Here is a 16,562-nt window from a genome sequence, read left to right on the forward strand (position 1 = left end):
AATCAATTTTCAAATTGGCAAAAAGTGCTGATGCTGCTTTAACACACAGCTAGGAAGATCAGAGCATAATGAACTGTTAGGCATGATTTATGTTTAATGAGAAAAACACAAACTCAGTCTCAGCCTTTGTAAAGCAGGCTTAGAAGATGCCAGGCCAAAATCATCAGCACAGATGACAGGTGTATTTTTTTCCATGCATACACTCACTGTCCTTGCTGGAAAACATTTAGATGGCCAAGTTTTTTTTTTTGCAAATTCCTTGCATCATCTAAATTTCTTTTTTTTTTCTTTTTTTGGAGAGGTTTTTTCGCTATAGGGCGTGTGTGCTCACCAGACAGACAGAGACACAGAGACAGAAAGTAAGAAATCACCCCCCAGGGGGGATGGTCACGCCGCAATCCCTTCTCCTCCATTCTCCTCCTGGGATCTTGGGTGCACAGGTGGCCACGTGGGATCCAGCCACCTTAACCACCACGCTATGGGCTGGCCCACAAGACAGTATTTATATTTATTTTTTAAGTAGAACAAACCAGTAGTACAGCAACTGATCTAGAGTAGTTTTTGTATTTTTAGCAGAGGCAGCCAAGATTTCTGCCTTAAGATACATTTTTAGAGAAGGAAGAAATGAATGGAAGAAATAAGGCGTACTTATGTGAGAAGGATCTGACTGTGGTGATATATGAGGTTACTATCAATGAGAACTGAAGAGAATGAATGGCAGAATTCTTAAGGGAATGCTTTGCAAAACCTTGAAAAAGTTTAATTTTGATAAGATCTACATGTAAGCACTCATAACATGCAAATAAGATGAAGTATTTTTTCTTTCCTTCTTTTTTACAGAGATTTTTGTATAGAGCACATGTGTTGGCTGAAGCGACAGAAAGTGAGAAATCACCCCCTAGTGGGGTGGCCATACTACAACGCCCTCTTGTCCACTCTCCTCTCAGAATTTTAGGCACCCGTGTCCATCATGATTTTTCTTTTAGAGAGATTATTACTATAAGGCATGTGTGCTTGCCAGAGAGACAGAAAGCAAGACATCACTCCCCAGGGGGACGGCCACACCACAATCTCTTTTCCTCCATTCTCCTCCTGAGATCTTGGACACACACGCACACACGCCCAGTATGAATTAAGTCACCGGGTCCAGGACTCAAACTGTGGTTGACTACATGGGAGTCCAGCGAGGTAACATTTACTCCGTCTGTTTCTGCAAATAAATAAGTTCTAATGGTCCACCTGCCCACATGGGGGTCTAAGTTATCAGCTACTCCTAGTTGCTAACGAGTCACGTGTTTCCACTACTGGGGTGCATCACATCACACATTTGCTTAATCAATTTTCAAATTGGCAAAAAGTGCTGATGCTGCTTTAACACACAGCTAGGAAGATCAGAGCATAATGAACTGTTAGGCATGATTTATGTTTAATGAGAAAAACACAAACTCAGTCTCAGCCTTTGTAAAGCAGGCTTAGAAGATGCCAGGCCAAAATCATCAGCACAGATGACAGGTGTATTTTTTTCCATGCATACACTCACTGTCCTTGCTGGAAAACATTTAGATGGCCAAGTTTTTTTTTTTGCAAATTCCTTGCATCATCTAAATTTCTTTTTTTTTTTCTTTTTTTGGAGAGGTTTTTTCGCTATAGGGCGTGTGTGCTCACCAGACAGACAGAGACACAGAGACAGAAAGTAAGAAATCACCCCCCAGGGGGGATGGTCATGCCGCAATCCCTTCTCCTCCATTCTCCTCCTGGGATCTTGGGCACGCATGCACACACACCCGGCGTGAGTTTTAAGCCACCGGGTCCGGGACACGAACCGCGATCGACTACGTGGGAGTTCAGCGACATAGCCATTATGCTAACTGCTGGTTCCCGCATCATCTAAATTTCTTCAAACGGACTACAGAAAAGATGCTTTTTCAATCTTATGAGATTTAAGACTGTACTTTTATACTTGTGATTATTATTTCCATAAACAGATTTATAAAAGGTTGGCTCAAAATACAGAAGTCTGCAAGTGTTAAAACATACAAGAGGCCATCCCTGGAGCACAGTGGTTAAGGGAGAAGGATCCCACGTGGCTGAATCCTGGTTCAGCACTTTGAAAGCCACATTGAACATGTGAGTGTGCATGCTCAAAAATCCTAATGGGAGGGAGAGATGAAAGAGAAGGGACTACTTCGTGACCATGCCCCACTGTGGGGGGGTACTCTCTCCCCCTTTCTCTCTGGTGAGTGCCTGCACTCATTGGCAAGAAACAAAAAATCTTAAAAGAATGGTTGGACGGGCCAGACTTGTTATTGTTCTAATCATTCACTAAAATAAACATTCACAACCTCATAGTTTTATGTATGTTGGCTTTTCCTCATAATCCGGGTCATTCAATAATTTTATTTAAAATAAAACAAGTGTCAACATATGGATTAATTTTATAATAAATTTCACATCTAGAAATCCACCTCTCTTTTCCTTATTTGGTTTACAATAAGTGATTTAATACACGGTAATTCTCTTCTAATAGTTACGGCAGTATATAAATATATACTATGTTCGTAAAACATTTTCAGTCTTTGGCTTGAATCTGCCACACTGGAAAAGTAAACACTATTACATCACTGCTGAAAAAGTTATCTTTAAAATGGCAAAAGAAATGAGGTCAGTTTGGGATAAGAATTATATTTCTTCTAGATCAGGTAATGATTCTAATATTCTAAAAATTGTATTTTGGATTGAGGGGTTGGCCCTGTGCTCTATGGTTTGGGATGCCAGATCCCACATGACTGACTACAGTTTGAAGAAGTGCCAGGCAGTGTGCATGTGTGCCCAGAATCCTCATGGGAAGGAAGAATGAAAGAAAAAGGATGTCGGTGTGACTGTGTCCTACTGGGGGTGCATTCTCTCTCTCTCTCTCTCTGGTGAGTGCACATGCCCACCCTCTGGCAATCAAAAAAAAATTTTTTTTTCAGTTGTATGGAGTAAAACTGCTGATGAATACACAAAGTGAAATCAACAATGTGCTAAAAAAAATCCAAAGGCAGCTTGATTTTAATAATGGACCAAAGACTGGATACCATTTACATTTTGTGTGTGAGATATTTAAACACCATATGGAAAATTATGCCTCACACTTCTTCACGCTTTTATAAGGCTCCATTCTTAGTGAAAAACAAAACAAAACAAAACAAAACAAAACAAAAAAACAGACAGCTTAGGATATCAGATGCCTGCTAAACCAATTTTCACTCGTGTTTCCCTCTAGAAGATAATAAAACAAAATAAGATAGAAGTACACTTTCTAAATTATTTCAAATTTTAGACAGAGAAAAATCCATCACTTACATGACTTCTTTATTCCTACGAGGCCCTTCAAAGGGTCTGAAAGGCAGGGATCCAGTGGCCGCGTGGTAAAAAGTTACCCCAATGCTCCAGAGATCGACGGTTGCTCCGTATTTCTTCTGATGATCTTTCCTTAGTACTGCTCTCTCATACATATCAGGATGCTACGAAAATAATAGAAGGACGAAAACTGTAACACAGTACGCACAAACAATGGGTACTCGAATTCTACAAATTCTATTACATTATCCTTCATTTCACTTTCCCCGTCTGAAAAGACTAACATCTTCTCTCCTTAGACTTTTAACATCAGCTCCTTTGTCCCTCGCTCCACATTTCAAGGAGGAAATGGAAGCATCAGATGAACTCTCTTTATGCCCTTCACGAATACCAACCTACCTGAAGCTGTGTTCATTTCCAGGCCTGCTTCCCAGTTACAATGGAACTGTTCCCTCAAAGGCAGCTTGTGCTTTTGTGCTGTGAAACTCATTACACCATCTCACTAACTCCAGAAGTTAATTCTTACAATTATGCATCAGCTTTTCCCTCTCTGCTAGATCATTCCTTTCTGCTTATGAACATGCTTTTTGTTTTATCTCTGGTGGAGCACAGGTGGTCTATCACGAATAAAGAGAGAAAAAGGAACGAGCACCTTCCACAGGGTGGCTCGTGGCACGACCGCCTTCCTCTAGCCCTCCAGCTAGTCTGATCTTGGGTACAGTAGCACATGCCCCGGGTCCTTCAAGCTAACCAGGCTGGGGATTCAAACCATGGCCACCATGTGGGATTTGGCTTTTCTTGAATAGTGCTTTACAATTCTGCCATGGAGCCAGCTGTATTCCACCGCCCCCCCTTTTTTTGAGAGGCTTTTTTGCTATAGGGTACGCACACTCACCAGAAAGACAGAGAGACAGAAAGCGAGAAACCACCCCCCCCACCACCACCACCACACACACACACACCCCGGGCGGGATGGCCACATCGCAATCCCTTCTCCTCCATTCTCCTCTCGGGATCTTGGGCAAGCACGCGCACATGCCTGGCGTGAGTTTAAGCTACCAGGTCTGGGACTTGAAACTCGGTCGACTACATGGGAGTCCAGCGACACAGCCATTATGCCAACTGCTGATTCCTCTATTTCCCCTTTTTAAAAGCCCTAAATTAGCCCCAGAATCTCTTTAAGCAATGACCCAATTCTTTGCTTCCCACCATAGCAAAACTTCTCAGAATAGGTGTCCACACTTACAGCTGCCTTACTTCCTTCTGTCTCACTCAGGCCTGCTGCACAAAATATTACCTACAGACTTTTACTTCCAAAACTATGCCTGCCTTGAGTATAATGAATATATCCAACTATTCTCTCAAACACTTAAAAGGCAGCTTGAATGTACCCAAAACAGACTCAGTCTTTCTACTTAAACCTGTCTCCTCCTAACCTTTGTCCTTTATATAAATAGTACCACATCTATCCAGTTGCTCACACAAAACCTATCAGGTAGCCTTGATTTCTCTGCCTCACTCCTCACATGCAATCCTCTAGAGTTATCACATGGGGTCTCGAATGAAAATTAAATTCTCTACAATCAACTCAGAGGAATAACCGGACTATGTTCCTTGGGCATCTAGCAACTCAGATAAGTAACCAGTCTGATGTTAAACACATGTCTTTGAGCATAGGGGAGACACTACCAGGTTTGCTGTGAACAGAAGAATCATTTTTTCTTTAAAAAAATTTTTTGAGAGATTTTTGCTAGAGGGTACATGTGCTTTGCAGAGACAGAGAGATAGACAGAGAGACAGAAAGTGAGAAATCACCCACTGGGGAGATGGCCACACTGCAATCCCTTTTCTCCGTTCTCAGGATCTCGGACACGCACACACATGCACCCAGCATGAGTTTTAAGCCACTGGGTCCGGGACTCAAACCATGGTCGACTACATGAGTCCAGCAATGTAAACATTACGCCAACTGCTAGTTCCCAGATGGATCTTCTAAGAAATGGTTTAGGACCTCACAGATCCAGACAGAGATTCTGACGGACATTAAGTTCTACATTGAACCAGTGAGTACACAGTCTTGGCTTTCTGACATCTACCTTTACTCAAGTTACGTAATACCAATTTTAAGATTCTTGGAAGATAAAGCTTCAACAATGTACTATGGAACAAAGTGGAGTTCCACCCAAATGATCCCAAACCAAGATTATCCCTTATTACACCATGAAGGTTGGTCATGGCCTAGAAGACTAAGAACCAAGGCAGGTAGTCCTGCTAGAAAGGGCTTTTAAATGATACAGTCTAGGTATCTGACTCTAGATTTTTTAGGGAGTGTGAGGGACTTTTTTAGGAAAAACATTTTAATGAGAAATTAGAAGTGGAGATAAGAATGGTAAGTCCTGAATGTGAAGTGAGTGTCCAAATATATGCCTACCAGGTGTACAGAGTCTGGGCGGCATTACTGGTTCTGTGGCATAGAACATAAAGTAACTATTGTCCAAAGAAGTGACAGCCAGACCTCTGACCTACAGCTGGCACCAGAGTATAAACAGTGCTGTGAAGAGGCCAAGAGCACAGGGACATGCCTCATATCTTCTGGAATATGACCCAGAAAGAAGAAATACAGTGATTCTAAAAGGAGACCAAGAGGGGACCTGGCTAATTGGTGTGCTTGGAAGCTACTGTCCCGAGAGGACTGCCTGGAACTGGCGTGACACATGCTGCTCAGACACACCTGTGCACCCTGGCTCTGTCCTGAAGGCGCTCCTGTACTCGTGCAGGCTGGCTGACTCCGGAACAGGAGCGCGAGGGTAAAGCTACTCTGACGTGTTCAGGATTATACTACTGAGACAGTATCTATCATATTAAAGAGGGAGAAGAAGGAATGTTGTTTTTGGACTATAACACACAAAAGAGAGGATTTAACATCTGGATTGGGAATTTCAAAATGAGAAAGATTTCATTTAAATAGAGAATATTTCTAGATTGTGGAGCTGCAGACTATATTTTTATCTTATAACTTTTGGTGCACTATATTTGAAAACGGGGCTAAGCATACCCTGAAATAGGAACAGATTAAAATTAAAATTTCAGCCTAGAATACATCATGGACTTGGAGCTTATTCTCCAATTTAAGAGTCTGTTAGAGGCAAAAATTAAACTGTGGTCCTAGGAGGTTATGTGAAAGATTAACAGTTGGTACTGGGGGAGCAACCAGTGAAGGCTAGCAAAGTACTGCTGTTTGTTTGTTACAACCATCACAGAAGCAGGGAAAGGACACTGGTACTCCGCAGAGGTAGAGAGACATCCTATGGTATGAGTCTTCACTAAGTTCACGGAAAACGAGTATGCACGGATTTCAAAATCTTTCTGCTGCAAAAACAGACTTACACTTTCACTTTTCCACAAACATTTTAAGTCCCCTTGTATATGTGATAGCTCTGAAAAATAACTTCCCACCTTGAGTTCTGAATATACTGTCATATATACGTGCAGTTAGAAATATGTTTCTAATTCCATTTTATATATTAGAAAGTATATTTGTACAGCTTTTCTAAGAATGCAATTATATTTACAATGACTTTGTTCAGTTAGAAAATTTACCAAGAACTTTGTAGTACTTGGAATATCACCTCATCGTCCATACTAACACTAGTGCATGACTCACTAACAAGGCATGCATGTCATCACTGTACTTATATTCAGAGTTACATTACATGGGGGGGAAGCAAATGTAACTACTCAGTCTGTTTGCTAGTGAGGTTGTTTCTAAACTTTTTCATAATAAACACCTATTATTTTATTGCAAAATATTTTCTTTTACATTATTTTTAAAAGAATTAATTACTTAGTTTTATTTATTCATTCATTTATTTTAATTGGACTAGAGAGAGAGACACATACAGAGAGAGAGAGAGGGAAAAAGTGAGAAAGCAAGTCACCAGGGTTGATGAGGATTGACCCTGTGGGAGTATTCAGCGCCTTAACCAGCACACCACCTGTTGGCTCCTTCCTTTACATTATTAATATACTATTCTTTTAATTAGGTATGCAAGTTGATTATATCATCTAAGAATTTCATTTCAAGATACTGAAGGGAATATTGCAAAATATTTAGAATAAAAAGAGTCTGGTCAGGACAAGCAGATGGCATAATGGTTACATCACCAGACTCCCACATAGTTGACCATGGTGACTGCATGCCCAAAATCCCGAGAGGAGATGGGACTGCAGCATGGCCACCCCGGTAGGTGATAACCTCTTACTTTCTGTCTCTCTGGAGATCACATGTGCCCTATAGTAAAAATCTTCCTTTTGGGGCCAGTAGGTGGCATGGTGGTTAAGGGCACTGGACTCCCACATGGCCGATCGCAGCCCAAGTCCCAGACCTGGAGGCTTGCTTTCTCACTTTCCCTTTCTCTCTCACTCTGTCCCTCTCTGGTCAAATTAAAATGAATAAATAAAGAGAAATAAAACAATTCTTTAAAAAAAATATTTCTTACCAAAAAAAAAAAAAAAAAAGGCCTGGTCTGGCAGGGCTGAAACTACTGGTGTGTGTGACCTGGCTGGTCCAATTACTTCACTAGTCCAACTCCTATCTCTTGTCCCTTCTCTCTAAACTCAGCCCATACTACCACCCTTTCTGTTTCTGAGATACCTGAGGTCATTCTTGACTCTAGCTCTTTGCAGTTGCTGTTACCTCTGCTTCAAATAGTCTTCCCCAAAATCTTTGCCTGATTTGCTTCTTTTTATCATTTCAATGTCAGTTCATTTAGGTTTTAAATGAGGTTTTCCCAAACTATCTTTCTCTCACTAGTCAATCCATGTTAGTAGCACAAGTTACTGTCTTTGCAAAGCTTCAATGATCTCGCTTTATGCTACTCATTAACCGTCTGTATTCCCTGCTAGAAGTGGGCTCCTTAAGAGCAGGAATCATGTGTGTCTGGCTCAGCATAAGAACCCAGTGCTTACAACAGGAAGCATTCCATGAATCTTTGGGGGAATCAATGAATGAAATCCATTTTTAGGTACTTTTACCTAAGAGACCATAAACTACATCTACAGGTCAATATGGGGTTATCTATTATTAGAACAATTTAAGACACCTTCAGACTGTACTAGACTTTGAATAATCTGAATAAAGGTATATGGGTGGCTAGACTTTATTCTTCATCTCATGTGATTGTTGGAGCAGAATCCAGCTAGGAAAAAATTCAGAGAATCTAAGATTTTTAAGATAAAAATTCAGTCAGGAATAATGAACAATAGCTATATTAGACACTTTTTCTTCCTTTTATTATTTTTTCTCTCTTTTTTCTTTTTTTGGAGAGGTTTTTGCGATAGGGTACGTGTGCTCGCCAGACAGACAGAGAGAGACAGAGACAGAAAGCGAGAAAACACCCTCCCAGGGGGGATGGCCATGCCGCAATCCCTTCTCCTCCATTCTCCTCTCAGGATCTTGGGCACGCACACACATGTGCCCGGCGTGAGTTTTAAGCTACCAGGTCTGGGACGTGAACCGCGGTCGACTACATGGGAGTCCAGCGACAGAGCCATTACGCTAACTACCGGTCTCTATTAGACACTTTTTGATTCCACATTAAAAGTATTTACTTTGGGGGCTGGCAGGTAGTGTGGTGGTTAAGGTGCTGTACTTCCACACGGCTGACTGTGGTTCGAGTCCTGGCCCTCATGGCTTGCTGTCTCACTTTCCCTCTCTTTCTCTCTGCCTCTCTCTGGTGAGTGTGCATGCCCCATGCCAAATATTAAATAATGATGATGATAACTAAAAATAAACAATTCTTAAAAAAATTTACTTTGAAATACATATACATTTATTTATTTCATGAGAGAGAAATAAAGACAAGCACTCTCAACAAGGTTTGATGCTGTAGTCCCCTACCCAGGATCATGGGCAGGTGTGCACCTGGCATGTTAAGTTGATCTGGGAATTGGACTCCAATTTCCCATAGGACTTCCAGTATTGCAGAATGCTGGGCTGTCACTGTGCCACGATAGCTGGGCCTACGTATGTTTTAAATGTTTCTAATATTTACTGACTTTACACAACATACCTACATAAACCTTCTGGCCACAGAGCTTTTCTATTCTAGCATTTCAAGTTACACCTCTTCAGAGGCATTTCACTTTTTCCTTCTGTTACAGGACATGTGCATTTTTCAGAGAGACAAAGAGAGAGAAAGCACCCCCTTTGGGAACATCCACACTGCAATTCCTCCTTATTCTCGTCTCAGGATTTTGAGTGTACACACACGCATGTCTGATGTGTTTTTCAAGCCACTGGGTCCAGGACTTGAACTGCAAAAGTCAGCCATGTTGGATCAAGCTGCCTTAACTACCACATAACTTAGCTGGCTGAAAACTTCCAAAACTTTTGGGAATCAGCAGGTGGCATGGTGGTTAAGGCGCTGGACACTCCCACAAGCCTGACTGGGTTCAAGTCCCAGATCTGGTAGCTTGCTTTTTCACTTTCTGTGTGTGTGTCTGGTCAACCTAAAATAATGAATAAATAAAATTAAGTAAATAATTCTTAAAAAAAAAACCTTCCAAAAATTTTTATCAGAAAAATAATAGCACTCTTAGGGACCAGCAGTTAGCGTAATGGCTATGTCACTGAACTCCCATGTAGTCAACCACGGTTCGAGTCCTGGACCCGGCGGCTTGGACTAACGCCAGGTGCATGTGCGTGTGTGCCCAGGATCCCGAGAGGAGAATGGAGGTGAAGGGATTGTGGTGTGGCCATCCGCCCTGGGGGGTGACTTCTCGCTTTCTGTCTCTCTGGCGAGTGCAAGTATCCTATAGCAAAAACCAAAAACCAAAACAAAACAAAACAAAAACAAGAAGAAAATTAATAGCACTTTTAGAAACCGGAGTAATGGCTATGTCACTGGACTCCCATGCAGTCGACTGCAGTTGAAGTCCCAGACCTGGTGGCTTAAAACTCATGCGGGGTACGTGTGTGTGCGTGCCCAAGATCCTGAGAGGAGAATGGAGGAGAAGGGATTGCGGTGTGGCCATTCCCACAGGGGGTGATTTCTCACTTTCTGTCTCTCTGTCTCTCTCTGTCTTTCTGGAGAGCGGGGGCCCAATGGCCCCTAAAAAAAAACCCTCAAAAACAAAAAAAAAAAAAAAACCAAAAAAACAAAAAAACATCTAATTCCCTTGTTACATACCAGTCACTAGAATAGAAATTTTAACTGTCATAAAAATTATATCACATTTTACAGAGAGTGAATTGGTTGACCAATTACTCAATTTTATTTTACTGCAATAACTGTAAGTAAAATTATAGTCATGAGACACTTACCAAATATTCTTCTGTGCCATACAAAGAAACGAACTGCTCATCATCTTCTAATTCTCTAGCTGCACCAAAATCTGTGAGCTTATACACTGACTGGCCATCTTCCCCTATAACACGCATGATATTTCCTGGTTTGATATCACGGTGCACTATGCCGTTTTCTCGGAGATGATTCATTCCACCGACTTCAATACACAAAGGAGATCATAATGTAGGTATATTTACGTATGCGTGCAGATCAAAATCACTGATATCATACATTCAGATTCACTTGAACTTATGTTTGCCTATAAGTTGGTACAAAAGTTTACTCAGAGATATGTGTGTGTGTGTGTGTGTGTTAACTTCATGTTTCAGTTTTAAGGGGTTTCAAAATGGTTAAGAATCAATATAGTCTAAGAGAGAGTCCAATCTCTCTTAAATATCAGGAAAATGAGTGCCTGAATTACTTTTGGTTTTACACACACACATGTATACATATAGGAGGAGGATGAGGGATTGTGGCATGGCCATCCTCCCTGGGGGGTGATTTGCTACTTTCTCTGTCTCTCCGTCAAGTGCATGTACCCTCTAGCACAAAAGCAAAACAGCAAAAAAACCCTCCCACTAACCTCATACTGTCTTTATCGCTGGGTTTTCTCTAGTCCTCAACTGTTTTTTGTTTTTTTTCTTTCCAAGAAGGTATTCTTTTTTTTTTGGTTGTCACTTTTTAAATTACGTTTTTATTGAGATATAATTAATATATCATAAAATTCATCTTTTTAAAGTATACAAATCAGTAATTTTTAGTACAGCCACAGAATTGTACCATTAACACCACTAATTTTAGAACATTTTGGTTATGCTTAACAGAAATCCCATAACCACTAGCAACTATACTCAACTCTGCCCAACTCTGTTTAACAAGCGGAGGAATTGTCGGACTGTTTCCACATGGCCGCGTCATTTTACAATCCTGTCGGCAACATCTGAGGGCTCCAATTCCTCCACATTCTTGCCAATACTTGTCATCATTTGCCTTTTTCACTTTAGTATCCCTAGTGGGTACGAAGCACTATTTCGTTTTGGTTTTGACTCTCTCTACTGACTAATGATGTTGAGCACCTTTTTTGTGTACTTGAAGGCCCTCTGTATATCTTCTTTGAAAAAAACCTTGATTCAAATCCTTCACTCATTTTTAAACTGCGTTATTTGTCTTTTTATTGCTGTGCTGTCTCAGTAAAAACTCCTTGTGAGATATATAACTTGCAAACACTTTATATCATTCTGCGGGGTGTCTTTCCACTCACTTGATGCTGCCCTTTAAAGCACGAAAGTGTTTAAAGTTGATGAAGTCTAATTCATCTGTTTTTATGGCACTTAGTCTATTAGTGTCATATCTAAGAAAGCGTTGCATAATGATCTTTGGCTATAAATGTTAAAAATTTATTTTTTGTTCTATGTCATTAAATTTCATATATGTATATAAGACCATATAAACAAACAACATACCCACATCTCGCAAAACAATTAAAAATTCGGATTCTGGTAGTCCATAGGCATTAGAAGGCTCTTCTAAAACAGTGTATAAACTCCCACAAGGACAAAATTCCATAATAAGCACTTTATGTCTTGTTGTTGTCTGAAAAAACAAAAAGTCATCAATTGGGAATCAATACCAAAAAATAAGTTCTGATTATATGCCAATACTCATATGATTTCATTGATATGTAAGATTTGCTACACTTTAGTCACTTCACCTGGAATTCTTTAAATATGTCTTGACTGTGCATATGTAAGAATATCTTCCAGGCTGGCCTAGAGGTTAAGGGAGTCGAAGCCCACATGGCTGACCACAGTTCAAATCCCAGCCCTGGTGCATGGGAGTCCAGCATACTAGGACATACGCATGTGTGCCCTACATCCTGATTTAGTCACTTCACCTGGAATTCTTTAAATATGTCTTGACTGTGCATATGTAAGAATATCTTCCAGGCTGGCCTAGAGGTTAAGGGAGTCGAAGCCCACATGGCTGACCACAGTTCAAATCCCAGCCCTGGTGGATGGGATTCCAGCATACTAGACATATGCATGTGTGCCCCACATCCTGACAGGATAGAGAAATGGAGGAAGAAGCACGGCAGCATGACCATGACCCACAGGAAGTGTTTCTGCCCCTTCTCTCCCTCTCTCTCCAGCAAGTGTATATGCCCATACACTCTTGCAATGTAAAAAAAAAAAAAAAAGAAAAAGAGTATCTTCCGAATTCCTGTTATGAAAGTTGGTTTTGTTTTTAAACACAGTGTAAACTGGCTAAATCTGAGCTACAAAATAATTTCCATACTGTTATTCCGGTTCTTCAAATGAACTAATTTCTTGTGAGTAGTACATTTTGGACACTAGCTGTGAAATCTCTTAAGCACTTAAAAAAATCTTTTAGTGAGAAGCTATTTTATTTCAAGAAATTGAGTCCTATCCTTAGACACAAAGGTTGGGAGAAGAGCTGAGTGGTTGGTTCCTATTGCAGCAAAGCTCCAGTGTGCTCAGCTGCATCTGAGTTACTGATTTGTTTTAAATCTTGATTTTGCCGTACTATTGATTATAAATGCATCAATCTAATAACAGCTTTATAGAGAAAAAGAAATTCTATGAAATTACACAACACAATTATATGATGCATGTCAATTTCAGAAAACTGAAAATGTTAACTAGTCCTAACACTCACTCATTTATTTATTTTTTTGGGGAGAGGTTTTTGTTATAGGGCGCATGCGCTCGCCAGGCAGACAGAGACATAAAGACAGAAAGCGAGAAATCACCCCCCAGGGGGGATGGTCACACCGCAATCCCTTCTCCTCCATTCTCCTCTCGGGATCTTAGGCACGCACGCACACGCGCCTGGCGTGAGTTTTAAGCCACCGGGTCCGGGACGTGAACCGCGGTTGACTATGTGGGAGTCCAGCGATATAGCCATTACGCTAACTGCTGGTTCCCGACACTCACTTCTTCACTTCAATTTTTTCTTTTTTCTTTTTTCTCATAGTCTCAAAATGCTTTTATAAAATCCTCTGAATTTCCCAACTATTCAGTAATTATTAAAAAAGAGATGTAATTATAAAAGAAAAAAACTACTATTTTTTCAATGATGAAATATATGCTCATTGTTGAAAATCTGGGAGAAAACCATAATTCTATCATCCAAAGATAATTATGTTAAGTTAACATGGTATATTTCCTTTCAGTTTTTTTCTTCTATAGATCAAATCATATTATAAAGTCATAAAACTACTTACATATCATAATATATAGATCAAGATCATACTGCACATACATTTTTAATCCTGATTTCATCATGAAGCATTATATATAAGCATGTTCCAAGGTGATTAAAATTTGGGGAAATACCGCTTTTCATTAATGCTTAACTATATTGTTAGTGAAGAATCAACTTTACCTACAGAGAAGTCTGGCTTTTGCGCCTGGCTACAGGGGAGAGATCTCTTATGCTATTTTTTTCTGATCTTTTTTCACATCTTATTTCCAGTCTTCTATCTATTGAAGAATTTTTTGGGATAGATCATTTGGTTTTACAAGCCTGCATTTTCATCAGTTTTTAAAAAATCATTTAAAAATATTCGATTATGAAGGAAGTGTTTTTGCTTGTCTAGGGGCTCTGGTCCCTACACAGTCTCACAATGTGGTAAACGATGAGGGTTTTAGGATGTGCCATATCAGTTCCAACCTCCAGAGGAAATGCAGAGTAAAGGAATTAGTCCAGACCTCTGGAAGGAGCTGGACCAGAAGTGGGCTATGCAGGCACTGAGGGCTGCGTCCTGGACACCACATGCTCGGGTGAGCTTCCTGGACTGCCAATATGCTGCACGCTGCGCAGAGCTTGTACATCTAAGCCGGAGGGTAACGTGGCCCTGAGGACATGGAAGTTTCAAAGCTAGAACCCTTCCATACTCCCACCTTCTGTGTATCTTCCTTTGGCTTGTTCTCGTTTGGATCTGTTTGCCATAATAAAACTGTAATGATAGGTACAGTGTTTGAGTTCTATGAGCCATTTCTTATTCCAGCAAATTATCAACTACGAGAGTGTCATGAGAACCTCAAATTGTGGCCGGCTGTTTTCAAATGAGAGTAACTGTGGAGGCTCCTGAACTTGGGGCTGGTGTCTGAAGTAAGCGCAGGCTTCCGAGATCTGCTCTCCCTGCCGCTGTGGTTTCCAACTTTGTGGTTGGTGTCAGATGTCTTGGGCAGATTTAGCAATTTGGAAGTCTGTGTACCAAACCAGGAGTTTGGCTAATTCTGGACAGTTACCTGGCACACGTTCTAACTCCTTCAATTTATTTAACGGTTCTTTATTATGAACAGGATATTCCTATGATTTAGATGACTGCTTACTTCCTAAGAAATAATCACGAAAAGTGAAATCATTGGGTAAAGAAGATAAACTACTAAACTGTTTATCAGAAGGATGATTTCATTGATTACGCATGTCTAAGGAGATTAAAATAGAATTCCAGGTCCATTATAGTTAGGTTATTTTTCCTAATGACACTCTTTTGCCATTTCCCCCCAAATCAATCCTTTTATAACTGAACTTCCTATACTAATCTCTGGATTTTTAGGACTTTCATCCTTTAATTAAAAAAATTTTATTGCCAGAGAATATGTGTGCTTTCCAGAGAGAGCAAGCAAGTGGATATGATGCACCCCAATAGGGTGTGGTCACACTGCAATCCTTTTTCTCCACTTCTCTAACCCGTCAGAACCGTGAGCATGTGAGCACGCACGCACACTCAGCATGTTTAAGCTTCCGTGGTCAGATCAGTTGGTCACGTGGGATACAGCTCCCTATGCACAGCATTAACCACAGAGCTACTGGGCTAGTCCTGGAGCTTTCCTTTTACAGGGGCTTCTCAGTGGTGCTTTACTTTCTCTTTGATCCTTTTGTAATTATGTCAGTTTAACTTTTTTAACAAGTACTACTGCTAACCTTATTCTATATTCTTTTAGATCTTATGCTTTTTTTCCTGATCTTTTTTTCATATTTTATTCCCATTCTTGTATCTACTGAAGAATTTTTGGGGATAGAATATTTGGTTTCATGAGACCACACTTTCATCACTTTAAAAAAATAATTTAAAAAAATACTAGATTATGCTTTCTGAAACACAGCAACTATAATAAATACAATGACACAGTAAACTAAAGCTCGATCACTTACCTCCTCTTCAATAGCAAATAATTTGACAATATTTTTATGATTGAGTTTTTTTAACACTTCAAATTCTCTCATTTGAACATCTACTGGACGAAGGAAGCTTATGTTATTAAATACTTTGATAGCAAATAAATCACCAGTTTTCTGGGGAAAAAAAAGAAAAGAGATGCTTCATTTAGAATAGTATAAGGAAGATAAAAAATTGATTAGAACTAGCCACAGCACTTTATCTTTATTATAAAATATCATGCATCATTTAGGCATAGGTAATTTGTACTAGGTAGGACTCCTGAATTTTTTAAAAAATTAAAATAAGGCAATCAATTGCTCAATCTTTCAAATTGTGTTTTAGAATTTTGAAACAGCGACTTTCTTTCATATTGTAAGTACAGCTTTTATTATGATGCACCAGTGGCAATGACAGTTATTTACATCTCAGGAGATAAAAATTTCAAGTGTCAAAAGTGAAACTACCTTTTGGATAAGAAATAGAAAGTGAAACATAAGGGTTTTGCCAGGGCCTCGTGACCTTAAGCTAATCAAAACAGGAAAAAAGAGATCAAGAACTAACCTCCACTTATGCTGTTCTTATTAATATTAAAGTGATCTAATGAACTTTTCAGAAATAGTTCCTGACTGTGACTCGGGGTGTGCCCGTGTGCACGGGGGTGGGGGGTGGTGGGGTGGTGG

At 40.1% G+C, this 16,562-nt stretch overlaps 1 protein-coding gene across 2 annotated transcripts in view; it reads right to left on the reverse strand.

Moving 5' to 3' along the window:
- Positions 1–16,562, reverse strand: part of TBK1 (TANK binding kinase 1) — a 48,138-nt gene that overhangs the window by 22,202 nt on the left and 9,374 nt on the right. Inside the window, exons 3-6 of one of the 2 annotated variants that reach the window (XM_006154133.3) lie at positions 15,876–16,016; positions 12,155–12,284; positions 10,667–10,848; positions 3,346–3,506 (exon numbers count right to left, since the gene is read on the reverse strand). In XM_006154133.3, the coding sequence (XP_006154195.1) occupies positions 3,346–3,506; positions 10,667–10,848; positions 12,155–12,284; positions 15,876–16,016 (614 nt within the window). The remainder of the gene's footprint in view (positions 1–3,345; positions 3,507–10,666; positions 10,849–12,154; positions 12,285–15,875; positions 16,017–16,562) is intronic. The other variant, XM_027774063.1, reaches the window with a different exon arrangement.

The sequence above is a fragment of the Tupaia chinensis genome, unplaced genomic scaffold (genome assembly GCF_000334495.1).
Source record: "Tupaia chinensis unplaced genomic scaffold, TupChi_1.0 Scaffold000395_1, whole genome shotgun sequence".
NCBI classification, from domain to species: Eukaryota; Metazoa; Chordata; class Mammalia; order Scandentia; family Tupaiidae; genus Tupaia; species Tupaia belangeri.